General features: G+C 48.8%; 2 protein-coding genes across 2 annotated transcripts in view; one reads left to right on the top strand and one right to left on the bottom strand.

Annotated features, from left to right (window-relative positions):
- Positions 1–4,766, bottom strand: ntmt2 (N-terminal Xaa-Pro-Lys N-methyltransferase). The gene is made up of 4 exons (XM_028404277.1): positions 4,243–4,766; positions 2,113–2,285; positions 729–981; positions 1–277 (listed from the first exon to the last, which is right to left on the bottom strand). The coding sequence occupies exons 1-4, from the start codon at positions 4,445–4,447 to the stop codon at positions 21–23; spliced, it is 888 nt and encodes a 295-aa protein (XP_028260078.1). The 5' UTR covers positions 4,448–4,766; the 3' UTR covers positions 1–20.
- The window catches only part of LOC114434845 (kinesin-associated protein 3-like), a 26,612-nt gene continuing 13,006 nt past the window's right edge, over positions 2,589–16,194 (top strand). The window contains exons 1-12 of the mRNA XM_028404276.1: positions 2,589–2,918; positions 5,716–5,817; positions 6,137–6,376; positions 7,054–7,185; positions 7,271–7,422; positions 7,503–7,561; positions 7,626–7,767; positions 8,361–8,460; positions 9,207–9,331; positions 9,453–9,551; positions 10,562–10,740; positions 13,346–13,508. Of these exons, the coding sequence (XP_028260077.1) occupies positions 6,336–6,376; positions 7,054–7,185; positions 7,271–7,422; positions 7,503–7,561; positions 7,626–7,767; positions 8,361–8,460; positions 9,207–9,331; positions 9,453–9,551; positions 10,562–10,740; positions 13,346–13,508 (1,192 nt within the window). The 5' untranslated portion in view covers positions 2,589–2,918; positions 5,716–5,817; positions 6,137–6,335. The remainder of the gene's footprint in view (positions 2,919–5,715; positions 5,818–6,136; positions 6,377–7,053; positions 7,186–7,270; positions 7,423–7,502; positions 7,562–7,625; positions 7,768–8,360; positions 8,461–9,206; positions 9,332–9,452; positions 9,552–10,561; positions 10,741–13,345; positions 13,509–16,194) is intronic.

A 16,194-nucleotide genomic window follows, 5' to 3' on the forward strand; every position in this document is an offset into this window, starting at 1 on the left:
TTCTCTCTGAAACGCCACTTCTACTTCATAGCGATCATCCAGACGGGCATGATGACCTCGGGGAAGCCCTCCTGTTTCTCGATGGCCAGGATCTCCAGGCCCGCCTTGGCGATGATCACCTTCATGATGTCCAGGTGGCGGCTGATGCTGCTGTCGATGGGGTCTAGCTTGCATCCCTGCCGCGCCATATTGTCCTTTATGATGATGACGCCGTTTGGACGCAGACTCTTCTTACAGCGAAACAGGAAGTTCGTCAGGTCCTTGTCTGTCAGGTGGCCTGGAGAAGGAAACAACCAACTGCAAATTACACGTTTCCCATACTTTATCTTTTAGCTAGCCAGCTAATGGTAGCCGGCTAGCTCCCTAATGTTAGTTAATAATGTTTCATGCAAACTCCTGTTGCTGATTGACAAATCCGTCACCAGACCAGAACAGCTAGCTGCCCAAAGGTTCATTACAAGTTTGACCCCACATGTTGGTGATTCTGGCTTGATTGTTCATCATGTTTCATGAACACAAACCGGATGAATTTAGGACCACCGCCTGAAGTGACTGAGATGAACAACAGGATTTGTGTGTCCATGCAGACCTGAGGGTTTGAGTTGCTTCAATCTGACTGTGGTCCAGTTACACACCTGTGGACTGTGAGCGTTCGGATGCTAACTGGAGTTCACCTGACGCCCACACATGTCAGTGTAATGAGGGGATTGTCCAGTTGTCATACTCACACGCCACCCACTGCATCCAGATGACGTCGTACTTGTTCTTGGGAGGCGTGAACTCCTGCAGGTTGAAGCAGTAGTAGGTCTCGATGCGGTCGGCGTCGTCGCCCAGGTACTCCTCGTGTGCGTGCAGCAGGAAGTGCTCCATCATGTCCGCCAGCTCCATCTTCTCAAACACAGGAAGGAGGACGCCTTTGGACACCCTGCCGATCCCGGAGCCACAGTCCAGAGCACACTGCGTGCCGGCCTTCCCGGGGCCCTGGCGGTGAAAAGAGGGAACAGGGGAACATTCAGGAGACTCATCTGGAGGAAAAGTGCCTCCATTGTTTGAAGAAACCCAGAAAATCAGAGTTTAGTTTTGGTTTCAGAGAATGCAGAATGGACATTTTGTCATTTTCCCTGCAGTGTGTTATTACCATATCTATAAGTCACACAGAGGTCTATACTTTATTCTCTGTGCTGCCAGATGTCAGGCCTCTCTGCTCAGAAGTACCGACAGCACAAACAAGTCGACCTCAGTTCCTCCGGGCAGCCAGGCAGCGAACTTCACCACCAGGGAACAGAAAGTCACCTCACTGGGTTTTTCTTCCTTTTCATTTGGTATTCTGACCTCACTGCAACCCCTCCACATCAGGGGCCCCAGTATGTGATTGTATGAAAGGAGGGGGCCCCTGAGGAGCTCCGTTACAGGACGCTTCCTGGTTTCTGTGAATTACTGCCATATTGCTGCGTGTGGATGTCGCTCTGTCTAAATCTTGTCCTGCCGCACTTTCTTCTGATGGTGACGCTGGATTCAAGCAGGAGCTGCTCACAGCCAGAAGTTGATTCCTAAGCTGACTGATGTCGATGCAGGTGACACACTGTGTTACATCTGGCTGTGTTGTGTTTACACCGGACTCTGTAGTTTGGTCTATAATTAGAGCGGCTGTATAACTGATCCTCTGACTGACTTGTGGGCCAAACCTGTTCCCTTAATTAGCATTCTGACCATCCCAACAGCTAAAAAAACCTCCAACATGTGCAGAGGCATATCTGGGTGTATATGATACGTCCCCTTTGGATGCTTATAATGTGAGTGCTGTTAGAAGCAGCTAAAGCTCCGGGTGATTAGCAGCTGCTGGTGCAGCCTGCTGCTCTGTTGGGTGTTTATGAGGCCGGCATCATGTCGCTGCTACTATTGGAAAGTGCTGGGAGGCCTGGACCCACATGAAACCCGGCGCGTTTTTTATTGTACAGTGAGGATGATGATGATGATGATGAATTCCTGCCCACAAATAGACGCTGACATGTACTGTACACTCGGCCTCGGCGCTGTAAATCAGTGCAGCCGCAGACAGGAGGCATAGCCGAGCGTCTCAGGTGTCACCTACACAGACCCTGTCAGACTCACCACAAACCTCTTCAGGAACTGACGGGAACCTTCCAGATCCACATTAGAAATCTCCACAAAGTCTCCCATCATGCCCTCCTCCGAGGCCGGGACGTCCTCGTAGAACTTCTGGGCTCTGTAGTAGAACTGTTTCTCTCCTTTGATGTACTCACAGGTGACAGGAAACAGCTTCACTGTGAGGACACACACACACACACAGTTAAAGGGACAGTTCACCTCACATCAAATATTCCTCGTGTTCGTCAGTGCTTTGTTTACAGTGTTTGCTGTCAGGACTGTTTTGGTGGCTCACGGCTGGACCTGTGACAGAACGTGTCAAAACCTGCAGCTCATCCTCTGAAGATGAATTAATAGCCGAGTTTCCATGACACAGACTGCTCAGCAGGGATCTGATTGTAAATGCGGAGCGATAATTTGATTACCAGAGGACTGTAAATAAGAAGGAGCCCCGTCCAACTGCTGTAAGACAACGCAGAGGTGGACTCAGGTCCAGGACAGCAGATATTGTTGTGTCAGAGTGTGTGATCCAGCTTTTCACTGCTCAGCTGAACTAAATCCTGCAGAATGATTGCAACATGTCCAAAGGCTTAAATGACACGTTTCGACAGTGGTCATTGGGGGGAGTATGTCTGTCCTCTTGTCAAGGGTCTCTAGTGGCAGAATTCATGACACCAGAGTGAAACGTTAAGAAGGGGACGGGGTCAGAGTTATTTCCAGCTGGACTCTGTCCTCTGAGCGCGGAGCATCAGGACGGGGCTGAAAGCACCTGGATGGCCAACAAGAGGCGGGAGCAGTTTCCGCAGAGAGTAAGTATAGAGCAGGGGGGGGGGGGGGGGGGGGGGGACGGCGCCTGCCAGGGAAGCATCAGTCTGGTGCCAACATGGAGTCCGTCTATCTCGCACCTTCAGAGCAGACCAGCTCCTCAGAGGCTGACCTTTGACCTCCTGTGTTGTTTTCCATTGGATTAAGATGACTGTTCCTGTATGAAGACATAAAGCTGTCTGTGTGTGTGTGTGTGTGTGAGGCTGTAAATAATCTGCCCACAGGGCGTGTTCAGTGCTGACTGACATGAGTTAGGGCTCTCATCCCGGACATGCCATGCCATTAATGGGCCCTGTATCATGTTAGTGGTGAGAAAGTAAAGTAAGGAGCTTGGAGTCAGATTGGCCACCGGGTCAGGAGCTCCTGTTTCTGATCGGATCAGGTGTCACTCAGACCACAGAGATGTTACGAGGTCGTGAACTGAACAAAGGAGGGAGGAGGCTGGAGGCGGTTAGCTTAGCTTTAGCACCACTGTGATCAATGATGTCAGCAGTGCAGTCACTGTGTGTGATGTGTTCAAGATTCCATCATTGACTTTTATCTGTTGTTATGTTAACCCTTTGTGCATCACTGCGTGCACATCTCTGTATATTGTGATATCTGTTAGTGACGTACGTAGCCTAGCTTAGCACACTGAAAGGAGACGGTGGTGGTCTCATGAACCCAGCATATTAACCTGTGAGGCGCCAGTCTGCTCCGTGTCTGAACAGGTGAACATGTGGACACCTGTCAGATGGAGATCAACATCCACACATCCAACAGCAGCACAGAAAGCCACACCGAGTCAGAGTGAATGTTCCTCTGTAGTGATGGAGCAGACCGCTGTTTAAGGAGGAACCACCTCCATGTGTTTGTGTGTAGTAGAGAGCAGCAGTCTTTATTGCGTTAACCCCGTTCCAACGACTGCGCTGTAAATCTTTAGCATTAAAACATTCTGTGTTATCATGAATCCCACAAACGTTGTTACTGCTGAGCATTGTCCAAAGATGGAAGTGACCCGCTGCCCTACATCTTAGGCAGCCTCTGTCTTCTCCTTACTACACAACAGTACACAACTTAAACATGTTGTGTGTTCATCACCATCATAAGCCTCTCTACATGATGCCACATACAGCACAAAGGCTGTTCTGATCGTCCCTACACAGAAACAGGGAGGGTTCACATGCAGCTGTGTTCTGCAGGTACATTCAGAGCTTCACTGAGCACAATGCAGTGCAACACACTGCCCAGCAGATGCACCTCTGCCTGAAACTTAAAGAGGTCAGAGGTCATGAGAAGCTTGTAAATCTCTGGCCTGGTTTGTCTTACCCAGAGGAATCTTCTCCACCAGGTACAGGTAGCTGGCAAAGAACTCGCTGCGGAGCGTGTGGTGCAGGTGGAAGGACATGCTGTGGCGGCACATGGTGTCGTCCGTCTCCTTCCAGCGGTCCCTCATGGCCTGGTGAGCGCCTTGGTATGCTAAGTTGGGTGATGCGGCGTCGCTCTCGCTCTGTTCTTCTGCTGTAATCTCCATGTTGTGAAGCTCTGTTATCCAGGAGGTGTTTGACTAAGACGCCGAGGCTCTGCTGCTCGCCTGGCTGCTGCTAAATCTGTCTAGCTGAGTGTTCAGCGCGTCTCTGCCAGCGTTCAAGTGATCAGCAGAGATCTTTTTCATCGTGGTGGGGGGGTGGTGCCCAGGACGTCCCACCAGATTTACAGATCGCCTGCTGACACCACACTGACTCTAGAAGGGGGGGAGGCGTGGCAGGAGTGTCCTTCTGTCTCAAGCCGCCTGAACTTCAGGCTGCAGATTCCACCAGAGTCCATACGTCTGACCTGGAGTCCTTGGTCCTAAACTTAGCTTTGTCTGCTCCAGTTTGTTTACAGGCGCTGGGTTCCTGCTGGCACACGTTTAAAGACACCACAGGCCAAACCATAGGTCCCAGTTTATCTGAAAAAATGAAGCTCAGAGAATTTCTGCAGCAGAGAGCTGACCCTCCAGTTCCACAGGGGGCGCTCTACATAGCTTCCTTTTAGATTCTTTACATCTTTTCAGATCAATAATCCTGTTCTATAACTATCAGTGACATCACCAGAAGCCACTTCCCAGCATCCTCCTTTCTGATTGGACACATCAGCCAGCAGCAGCAGAGCCCCTATAGAGGACTGTCTTTGACTTGAGTGTTCTGGTTAGCTAAGAGTCTGGCTGTGGTTAGCCTAGCTTAGCATAAAGACTGCAAACAGAGCTAAACATCATCTGTTCTATAGAAACTGAGCTGCAGCGTTGCACTGTCTAACTCAGTCCTCCTTCTCTCGTCCCAGTAGAAGCACTGATTGGTTAAGTTTTCCTCCAGCGAGGTCACCTGTTATGAGCCAGAAACAGCTGCAGCTGTCACCTCTGCAGTTTTTCTGCTTTCAAAATGATCAACACGTGTTCTCATTGCACCAGAAATCTGGGAGTATTTTTACCGCCTAACACCAAGAATATTCTGAAATATCCTGAGCCACAGGCTAAATTTAGACGCGTGACATCAGCTGTCACAGAGGAGGACTGCCCGCTGCTGAGGCCAGCGAATACCTCCAGCAGATTGACCGTGTTACAGTATTCTCTCATATTAAGTTACAGTCAGCTATGATCTCTCATAAATGTGCTTTGATCTGTTATTTTGTCTGCTCTAAAAATAAAACTAAATGAACTCGTTAAAGTAAAGTAAATGAAACAATACATGCAAATCTAAATGTGCAGCTGGAACTCCTAAACACAGAGTGTAAAACCAGACAGATCCATTTTATCCAATGCAGGTCATGTTCAGCGTTACCTGAGACCAGCCTGACCCTTGTGACCTCTGTGACTTCGCCCTGCAGCCGATCCATCCATCATATCTGCAGATGGATTCCATTCAGGTTTGTTGTATTTTAACACGGATGAGCTATGATATTATATCACATGATGTTCTCTCAGTGAACAGTGTCTCTACCTATTTATAAGCATTTCTACAGTAACAGCACCACTACAAACAGACTGGAACCAGGTTTTTTACAGTCATGGATCCCAGAGGACGGATTTTAGTGACCTCACCAACCATTTATGGAAACAACAATTTTATTCTGATATTTATGGTTCCCAGAGGATAATCTAATATTTTTACATAGGGGTCCATTTAAACGGCAATGATGATGAACACATTAAAACAGTTGAAATAATCTGCATCTTTACCTGCAGGTTAAGCGGCGCCTCGTCCTCCCAGACTCCAGGGGGCAGCACCGCCAGCCTGCCGCGCTTGTCGTGCCCGGCCGCCTCCCTGGCAACAGACCGAACAGATCAATAACATCCGCCCTGTCTCAATCTGCATCAGCTGCTGTCGATTAGGAGGAAGAAGGAGGAAAAAAATCCCTGATGCGTTTTTTCTTCAATCACTAAAATGGAGAATGTTCAAGCAGGAGAGCCGCGGTATCTGAAGAGGTAACGCCAGCTAGCTTAAAGCGCTGTTAGCACGTCTGTGTTTGAAGTGCTGTGAGAACAGCAGGATGCTCAGATGTTCAGTGATAACATGTCCAATTAAATCAACAACTAACGGGCCGCCCGGAACCAAAGCTGTCACCGAATCAACCGTAATCCGCATTTTATGTCGCTAGAAGCAGCTACAGTCGCTACCGAGCTGCGGCTGCATCTGTGTCACACATGAGGATCGATTACAGGATCATATTATATGTTTGTTAGATCATAGTGACGCATTAAAACGACCAGAGAGCCTCAAACGGTGCGAAAATGTGTGATTTAACCTTGTAAACATCCAGGGTCCACACGTTTTCTATGTGCAGGCATCATGGAGCTGCTGCCAGGACAAAAATAAGCCACCACCGCACGTTATATGTTGAGATATATATATATATTATATCGGTCATTTATTCTAGTGTTTAAACTGATTTGCATGAGCTATTTGAAACTGCCAGATGTGTATTTAAATCACAGAATTCAGATCCTTAAATAGATTTACTGATGATGAAGTTTAGGTCAGAGACGATGGAAAGAACCATCAGACAGAACGTGCTCTGAATAATGTGGCTCGCGGAGCGGCAACAAGGAGAAGCTGTAGAATTAAATCTGCTTTCACGCCTGTGTTTGTGTGGGACCCACAGGAGAGTGAAGGGATGCACTCTGGACGTCCACCCGAGTGAGAGAGCCCTCGTCATTCAGTATGAGGTGGAGGCGACTATTCTGGGAGAGATGGGGGAGGCCATGGTCGGAGAGCGCAAAGAGTGTCAGAAGATGTGAGAAGAACAATGAAAGAAAAGCCTCTCAGGACAGCAGGGTTATCCTTCGACTTCACCTCTCTGTGTTTATCGTCCCTGTTAGTATCCGACTGAAAAGCTTGAACACCAACACGGACACGTCCTCTCTGGCTCGGAAGGTGGTGGAGGAATGTCGTCTGATTCACCCGTCTAAGGTCCGCGAGGTGGAGCAGCTGCTCTTCTACCTGCAAAACCGCAAGCACACAAATGGTGCAGGTGAGTCGAGTTTGTACAGATAATCACATTAATGAAGACAGTCTGTCAACGTAGATCTGACCTGAGGTTTCCTTTGACAGACAACCAGGACAAGAAACGGATCTCACCTCGAGACTTTGCTCCGTACCCAGGAGTGGAGGTAGGTCAGAGGCTAGCAACTGTGTGTGTGTGTGTGTGCTGACTTGTTGACGTTTTATCCCCAGCTGGATGAGGAGGCGAGCATCAGCAGCATCGATGAGTATGTGGAGCTGCTGTACGAAGACATTCAGGAGAAGATCAGAGGTGCGACGCTCATCTTCCAGCTGGCTCGTAACCCGGACAACCTGGAGGAGCTCTTACAGAACGGTATCTTAATAGTTTCCTAATGATTAAGACATAACATAGATGTGGAACATTATTTATGTTGAGTGTGATATGAACGTGCTCCCTCTGGAGGCAGCCAGGCTCTGGTGACATTCATCAGGTCAGAAATGCACTCAGTGCTCGGGCGCCTATCGGCTCCTCCACTCTGCATCCCGTTGAGCTGAAAAGAAAACAGGCTGAGCTCCAGCTCCGTGACAGTCTGACCGTTCCTTCCACAGCAGCGTGGAGCCGTCACCGTCTGCAGCCTCCCTCAGATGGCACGGCTTCATTTGTTTCTGTCATAAAGCATCGTTCGCTCACTCCATCTGTCGCGCCGCATCAGCCGTTCCCATTGTGATAAGAGCCAAATGTTCATGTGAACCGAGCGGCCTGGGGTCCGGGAGGAAAGAGGAGATGAACCCTGGGACACAAGTTTTTACACGGAGAAGCACCCAGCAGCTTCCAGCCTGATTACATTCCCTCCTCTAAATGACCCTGCAGCTGCACTCGCTCCGACTCTGAGCGACTTGTGCACATTTTGCTTTTTCTCTCGTCTCCTGTGTGTTCATGGTTTGTGTTTGTGTGTCTGTGTTTAGAGGCGGCCCTCGGAGCCCTGGCCCGAGTCCTGAGGGAGGACTGGAAGCAGAGTGTGGACCTGGCAACGACCATCGTCTACGTCTTCTTCTGCTTCTCCAGGTAAACGAGCATCATTCACAGAGCCATGAGAGTTTGACTCAGAGATGTTCTTCAGACGCTCATCATGAATGATCGGCAACCAGCCCAGTGCATGCTGGGTGTTGTAGTTAGAAACACTGTTTTATGACTTCACACATTCATATGCATAGATCAACAATATGGGCTTCAGTACAATCAATATCAGTCCACATGGGTCTAAGGATCACTTATGTAGCTTCGCTCGGATCAGAATCAGAACGTTTATTACTCCCAGCACTCCTCCACTCTGTTTTCCCTGGAATCATCTCCTTGTGTCCGTTTGAACAGCGCTGGCCTGTGCAGTCAGCTCCGACTCTCTTACAGTAGTCCTCCACCTTTGGCAGCTCGCTTCGTACTGAAGTTTCACTCTTCAGCTCGGAAACAGAAAAATTAGCCCTCACTAGAATAATACATAAACGTCTGTCAGAGCTGATTTAGGCTGCGAGAGCACGGCGACGTCTGAAAACTGATCGTCATTCTTGGCTCCTCTCCATCGCTGCTTTATGCTGTTTGGATTGTGAAACGGTTCAGGTCGGGCTGATTATAAGTCGGACCAGGACACACTCTTTGACTGAGTGTGTTTTGACTTTGACAGTTTTCTCTGTAAACTGCTTCAGGGGTGACGGATCGGGTCGTTTTAATGACAGCTCCCAGCTGGAATCCCAAACATGATTTCAGTTTTGAAAATCTTTTTCCCTCCCTCTCCCTCTCCTAATGTTCCCCCTCAGCTTCTCCCAGTTCCACGGCCTGGTCACGCAATTCAAGATCGGGGCCCTGTGCATGAACATCATCGAGCACGAGCTAAAGAGGCATGACCTCTGGCAGGAGGAGCTGCAGAAGAAGAAGAGGGCTTATATCCTTTTAAATCAGGCACATCAGGAAAAATACTTTTACTCAAATAAACAGCAGCTGAGTGATGATGTTTCTCTGTGTCAGTGTTATATTTTGTGTTGAAGTTCCTTAACTGATGTCACATGAAGAATTCTCAGAGAACCAAACGCTGAGGAAGGAACACGAGAAGTCTTTCAGGAAGTACCAGAGCCTCCTGACCAAGCAGGAGCAACTGCTCAGAGGTACAGTGAGCTTGCAGCTCATCTTACCTGCACTGTTACTGGGCGTGGCTGCAGCACGTGTTAGCGCCACTGCTCCGATCATCAGCTCAGCTCTGCTCTGTTTTTACCTGCACAGTTCACACAAATGTCTGTAAAACCAAATCTAAATGACACGCTGAGAAAGCTCCGCTGCATGTTTGAAGTGCAGCAGGGCCACCGTTCAGAAGCAGAGCTGCATCGACTTTAATATGGTCCGCTCGTACTCACGATTTGAAAATAAGAAGACATTGGTCTGAGAGATGATGTTTCACTTTTCTGAAGCCTCAGCATTTATTCGAACAGGCATTATTGCACATCAGTGGACGATGTAAGCTGCTGCATGACCGATCACTGAAGGACTTAGTGAATATATTTAGTTTATAGTTTAGTAGTTTATGTAGTTTATGTATTTGAGGACCACTACAGGCAAAGAACAGACGGCAGGGTCGTCCACGTCTGTCCCGGTCAGACCCAGGGCAGGGAGAGAAGCAGCAAACGCCTCCCTGATCACAGACGTTCATTCATTAAGTCACATGGCACCGACGGACAGACAGGAGGAGCTGGGCTGAAGAACAGCAGGAGTTTGAATGGAGCGGCCTGTGTGAGAGCTGTCCACTGCAGCTGATGCAAAAAAGAATAATGACGTTAGAATGAGCCTCATTTCCTTCAGCACTAGACCCTTTCTGTGTTTGCAGTTTCTTTTTGTTTTCCTGTGTTTTGGATGTCACACACGGCTCGTATCCAATCATCTCACAGCCTGCACTAACTAGCCTGCTGCACTTCTTATGTTTTATAGAAGTCTTTGAGCTGCGGATGTCACATGTTTGTTTAACCTCTTCAGCCCCTCTGTGCTCAGTCAGACTCATTTCATTGAACAAACCAGCAGAGGAGCCAGATAACCTGTCAGAAACAAACTACGGCCTTATGAAGCGTGGTCTCAGAGCTCTGGAGATGTCTCTGTCTGAATGTCTCTGCTGTCTGTGACCCTGCAGTGGCCCTGTGTCTGCTGCTGAACCTGGCCGAGGACACTCGCACCGAGCTGAAGATGAGGAACAAAAACATCGTCCACATGCTGGTGAAGATCGTGGACCGGGAGGACGAGGAGCTGCTGCTGGTGGTCGTCTCCTTCCTCAAGAAACTGTCCATCTTCCTGGAGAACAAGAACGACATGGTGAGGCAGAAATGAACCGTAAAGACACTCAGGCTGTCCTCGTCTTGTCCTCGTCTTGTCCTCGTCTTGTCCTCCTCGTGTGGGATGAAGAGTTCAGTCTAAATGAAAGATGGCCTCTCCATTAGGGCTGAACGATTTTAAGAATAAATTGAATTGCGATTTTTTCTGGCAAATATTGCGATTTCGATTTCATCCACGATTTTTTTCAAATCATGTCAAACATGTTTCTGTGTAAATGACTTCAGGTAGCTACTCTGTCACTTCTCAAAAACTATCAGTAGATCTAAAAGTAAACTCTGATCACGTGCACTCAGTATTAGTTTTAATAAACATGAAAATAACAATTACAGAACAAAATAAAGTTTTATTTCAAATAGGTTAAAAAAAGACTAATGTAGTTCTGTAAAGTTTTATTCAACAGTCATTAAACAGACTGAAGTGTGCCTCCTAAGGTTAAACAGTAAATACAGTATTGAGACTTAAGTAACTCTTAAAGTTCAATGTGATTTAGAACAAATGATCAAACTTTAATGGGAATCATGTCTAAGGACAAACGGAGCTGCTGCTGTCAGCTCTGTCCACCGTTTAGTCCTCATGGAGCCTCTTCATCAAATGCCTGCGTTATTGATTTGGTGACGTCATCAGCTGCTGCCTCTGTCTGCATCTGATGTACACACACACACGACACACGCGACACACACACACATGCGACACAGACACACACGCGACACACACCCATGCGACACACACACATGCGAGACACACACGCGACACACACACACACGCGAGACACACACACACACACACAGGTGTAGAAGAGCTGCTGACAGCACAACAGCAGCGAACCTGAATATAAGGAGCTGGTAATGTTCAGAGAGGTGGGCGCGTACGTGCTCGTAGCATTTACACGCGGCCCTTCCACTGCGACTCACGTGGCGCGTGCACACAGACACAGACACAGACTTAGAAGACGCGCCGCTGCTCCCGGCAGAAACAGCACCGAACATAAAGGTGGAGTTCGTTTTAGGGACCAGTTCCTCCGTTTTCTTTTCGTTTTCAGCCGTAGCATTTGACAAAACAAAACCTGATTCAGTTAGGAGCAGTGCAAAAAAACGTGGCTTTGACGATCTCAAAATCGCGTCATCTGAGATCGCGATTTTCGGTCTAAAACGATAGATCGTTCAGCCCTACTCTCCATCGATACTATGTGTGGATTTGTTAAACAAAATACTAAAATGGTGTTTTCTTTGATGAAGGGCCTCTTGGATCGACAAAATATTTATTCTATTGCTTGGTTCTGAAATGAGTTCTTTAAATCGTAGCTTCTCCGAACAGAAGAGTCAGTCACCTGATTAGCCCTCTTTGTTAGAGTAAATCTCCGGTCATAAAGAAAGGAGCAGTATGTCTTAGTCCTGCACAGAAACGTCCACAGGTCACTTTGACAAATCACCGCGACTCTCAGCTCAAACCCCCGTCATCACATCTCACTTTTTAAAAATGATTTTTTTCTGCTGTGTGTCCCTCTGCGCTCATACAGGAACTTCACCGCGTCGACTTTCTGTAATCCAGCCCCACCTGGTTCCAATCGGACTCCGTTTGTGGGTCTTTATCAAAGCCAGACCCTGTTAAGAGCTGGTTTTATCTCCGTGTTTCCCCCTCAGCGTATCTTTGATTCAGATTAAAGAACCCTTCGGGGGGTTTTTAGATCTACACCAGCAGGAAAATGCTGGTTTCAGCACTCAGTGAAGTGTGTCAGCTTACAGCTTTCCATTTAAGGACGTAATTAAGAAAACCAGTCACATCATGACAGAAAAATGTGTGTCAGCAGGGTTTGTTTACTCAGCAAACGTGCTGTGAAGTCCTCTCTGACTCAGATCAGACTGACGCGGCCCGCTGTCACTAATGGAAGGAGGCTGTCAGCGGTAATTGACACAGGCTGCAGCTGATTATGCAGGTCTGGTTTGTGATGGTGCGACTGGAGCTGGTTTCACACACAGTAGCACTGAGCGCCTTTTAACTGGGAGCAGGTTGCGTCACCGCAGCGCCTGGCTGCGGGAGACCGCAGGAGCGGGAAGCAGACGTGTTAGCGACCGGCGCTGCTGCGACGCTCCGACGGTCACGCTGATGATGGCGGCACGCATCAATCAGCCGGTCGCTGCGTGCGTCAGCTCAACACCTCCACCTGCCTGCAGGTCAGGTGAACCAGCAGGTGTCTGGTCAGGATTACTGCAGTTAAATATCAGGTTAAAAATCCATGTAACTGGATTCATCAGAGTGGATATAACGTCGACCTATTCATGCAATGAATCCACCCCAGTCCATTCAAATATCTGCTGATTTAATGTCAGGTTAATGCATCATTCCTCATACAATTTTTCTAAATATAATAAAATGAATGTATATTTGATCAGGTTAGAGATCTCTAACTAAAAAACAAACTGCTTCATTTAAAACTTAAAATATATTTACAGCACAGAATGGCTTGTTTTAGCTGATAATCTGACTTCATAATATCTGAACGCTTGTCTGAATGTTGGTCATGTGACTGCTGCTCACAGTCCATCATGGCATCCTGCTGGTATGTTTGTCCTCTGGTCGTCCACAGGCGGAGACGTTGGCCGTGGAGAAGCTGGCCCGGCTGGTTCCCTGCGAGCATGAGGAGCTCCTGACCACCACCCTCCGCCTGCTGCTCAACCTGTCCTTCGACACGTCCCTGCGCAGCCAGATGGTCCAGGCCGGGCTCGTTCCCAAGCTCTCCTCTCTGCTCGGTAATCAGACTGATGTGTGTCAGTGTTCCTGTGGATGAGTGTAGCTGTGTGTTGGAGCTTGGAGGTGTGTGTTCAGGTGCACTCTGCCGCCGAGGACAGGTAGAGAGGGATCTTTCTGTGTGACAGTCAGAATCATCTCTGACCGGGCTGTCGAGGCCTCTCAGAGGGAGGCTCGGGTAACGCGGCATAATTAATATAATGTATTTGTTAGAATAACATGCCAGAGCCTCTGCACAAATGTTGTTTTTGTAGGAGCAGGCCGGAGAGGTGGAGGGGCCTTCAGAGATTTGGGGGAGGGCTGTTTTTTGGGAAGTGGCGGGTGGGGGTTGTTCCTTCAGGAAGCCAGGCACGCACACATAATGTAAGTTAACGGTGAAATATCACGCCTGCTCACAGGTTTGACACTGTTGAGTTTGCTCTGTGTGTGTGTCTGTGTGTGTGTCTGTGTGTGTGTCTGTGTGTGTGTCTGTGTGTGTCTGTGTGTGTGTCTGTGTGTGTGTCTGTGTGTGTGTGTGTGTGCGCTGCGCTCTGTTTGTGAGCCGAGCCGCCATTAATCATCCGCTCCCTCTGCCAACTGTCCTCTCTTCACCTGACACCCTGTGTGAGGAGTCCTGGGGTTATCTTTGAAGAGAGAGCACGGCCAGGAGGCGGGGCCTCCTGATGCCGCTCTCCCACCATCCAGACCTGACCTGAGGTCGTGAACCCTGATGATAAGATGAAAACCTCTGCATGTCATCACCCCCTCCTTCATGAGACATCGCACCTGAACGCATGCAGCCCTGAACAGAGACTCACTTCTCTGATCTAAATCACATGCATGACTTTCAGAGTAGAAAGGAGGCGACATGGAGATGAGATGTATTTACCCTAAGCTTGAAGACCTCACCCTCGCCTCGTTTAGTCTGTCCTCGGTCCATCCAGAGAGGTAGACTCAGAGGTGTTGGTGTCTCTGGTCCAGCAGCTTCCAGCAGCAGCCTGTATGATGGTCTGCTGGATCAGCCTGTGCTCTCTGCTGGCTGCAGGGACCAGGCTTCTAGTCCTCGTCTTTGTCCTCACAGAGACGTGGCTCAGAGACAGAGTTCTGGACGCCTCCGTCCAGCTGGACCGGCTGGTTCGGTGCTGGTGTGTTGTGAGGCTCGCCGCGGCGGCTGCTGTGTTTACATCAGCTCAGCTTCTACTTCCTGCTGCTCCCTGGTGGAGCCCCACAGACCAGGACTGTGTCCGAAATCACTCATTCACTCCGACTCCTGGAGTTCTGTGTAGGACACCATGTAGTGAGCACGTTGAGAAAACATCTACCTCCGTCATTTCCTGTCGCCGTTAATGATGTCATTAACAAAGTCTGTTGTTAGCCGTTATAATTTGTGCCGTTATAGCTCAATATACGTTTTTTTGTCAAACAGAGCCGGTCATGCTTCATTATATTTATAAGACAGCTAATGTAACTTCTGTTCCCGTGGACACTACTTGTCATGATGCATTGTGGGATATGGGGTCTATAATTTCTCAGTAAGAATTCGGACAGCACTACAAAATGGCGGAGGCTCTATACATCCATATGTAGTGACCAGGGAGTGACTTCAGACACAGACCAGGTTTATGATGAGAGGAATTACTTATCTTAAGTTGTTCAGTTGCTTAACAGAAAGTGTAGCGCCCCCTTCTGGAGGGAGGTGTAGCAGATTGCCCAGCTACGATGCTGCGTGTTGACTTTCACTTCACTGCACAAACAAATGAGGAGACTCTGAGTGGGGGTGGGGTCCTTTAAAAGTGCTTCAGCTTGTTATGCGGTGTGTGATGTCTCTGAAGCCGGAGCCCGGCCCGCTCTTTATTTATCCCGAAAATGCAATAACAGAGCGGTGCGGCCCAGACGCTCCTTAATGCGTGCGGGTGTAATTTTACGAAGGTTAGGCGGTTTTAAATCAGGCTGGGGTGTAATTGGAGTTTAGCTCTCCCACTAACTGCCCTTGAACAGTCTAGTTAATTCTTAACAGCTCCCCCTCACCTTTTTTCTCCCCCGCTGCCCCAACACTACCAGTGTTTTGAACATTTAATGGGATCCCTCTCTTCGCCCATAAAGGATCCTCCATGTTCTAGCAGCAGTTGGGTTATTGCCTGTGTGTGTGTGTGAGCTCGGCAGTGTGTGTTTTAAGGTACTGGTTGAGGTAAAGGGCCGCTAATGAGAAGCACATGTTCCGGTCGGTCACTGGCTGTGCTGGAAGGGCCCGAGCAGCGAGCGGCGTGGCTTTAACTTATTAAAGGCAGTAAAATTGATGCTTCCTCCTGTTTTCCCAATTAAATGTAGAAGCCGCCCCTCCTCGGCCCGTCCTCCCTCCTGTGATTCCAGGGGTTCACTGAGCACATCTGGATCCAATCCTCAGTGATAAGGCTGCCTGTACGGCCGGTGACCGAACACGGCTGGGACCAGTTTTAACTGGACTAGGTTGGGGGCTTTGGAGGCTGGTGGGCATTACAGGAGGTCTGTCAGTGGTTCTGGTCCAGTGACGAGCCTCTCTCTTAACACTTCCTTAATGAAAAGTCCCCGGGTCAATCTCTGGTCTGAACTCCAGTAATTCTCCGCGGCCGGCTCCTCCTCCAGGCCCGCAGCCCCCCAGCTGTGGTCAGGGGTCAAACTCATAAAGGTCCTGGGCTCTCTGACGGTCTAACACTCAATCCATTCAGTGCT

This window comes from Parambassis ranga, chromosome 4 (genome assembly GCF_900634625.1).
Source record: "Parambassis ranga chromosome 4, fParRan2.1, whole genome shotgun sequence".
Taxonomy (NCBI): domain Eukaryota; kingdom Metazoa; phylum Chordata; class Actinopteri; family Ambassidae; genus Parambassis; species Parambassis ranga.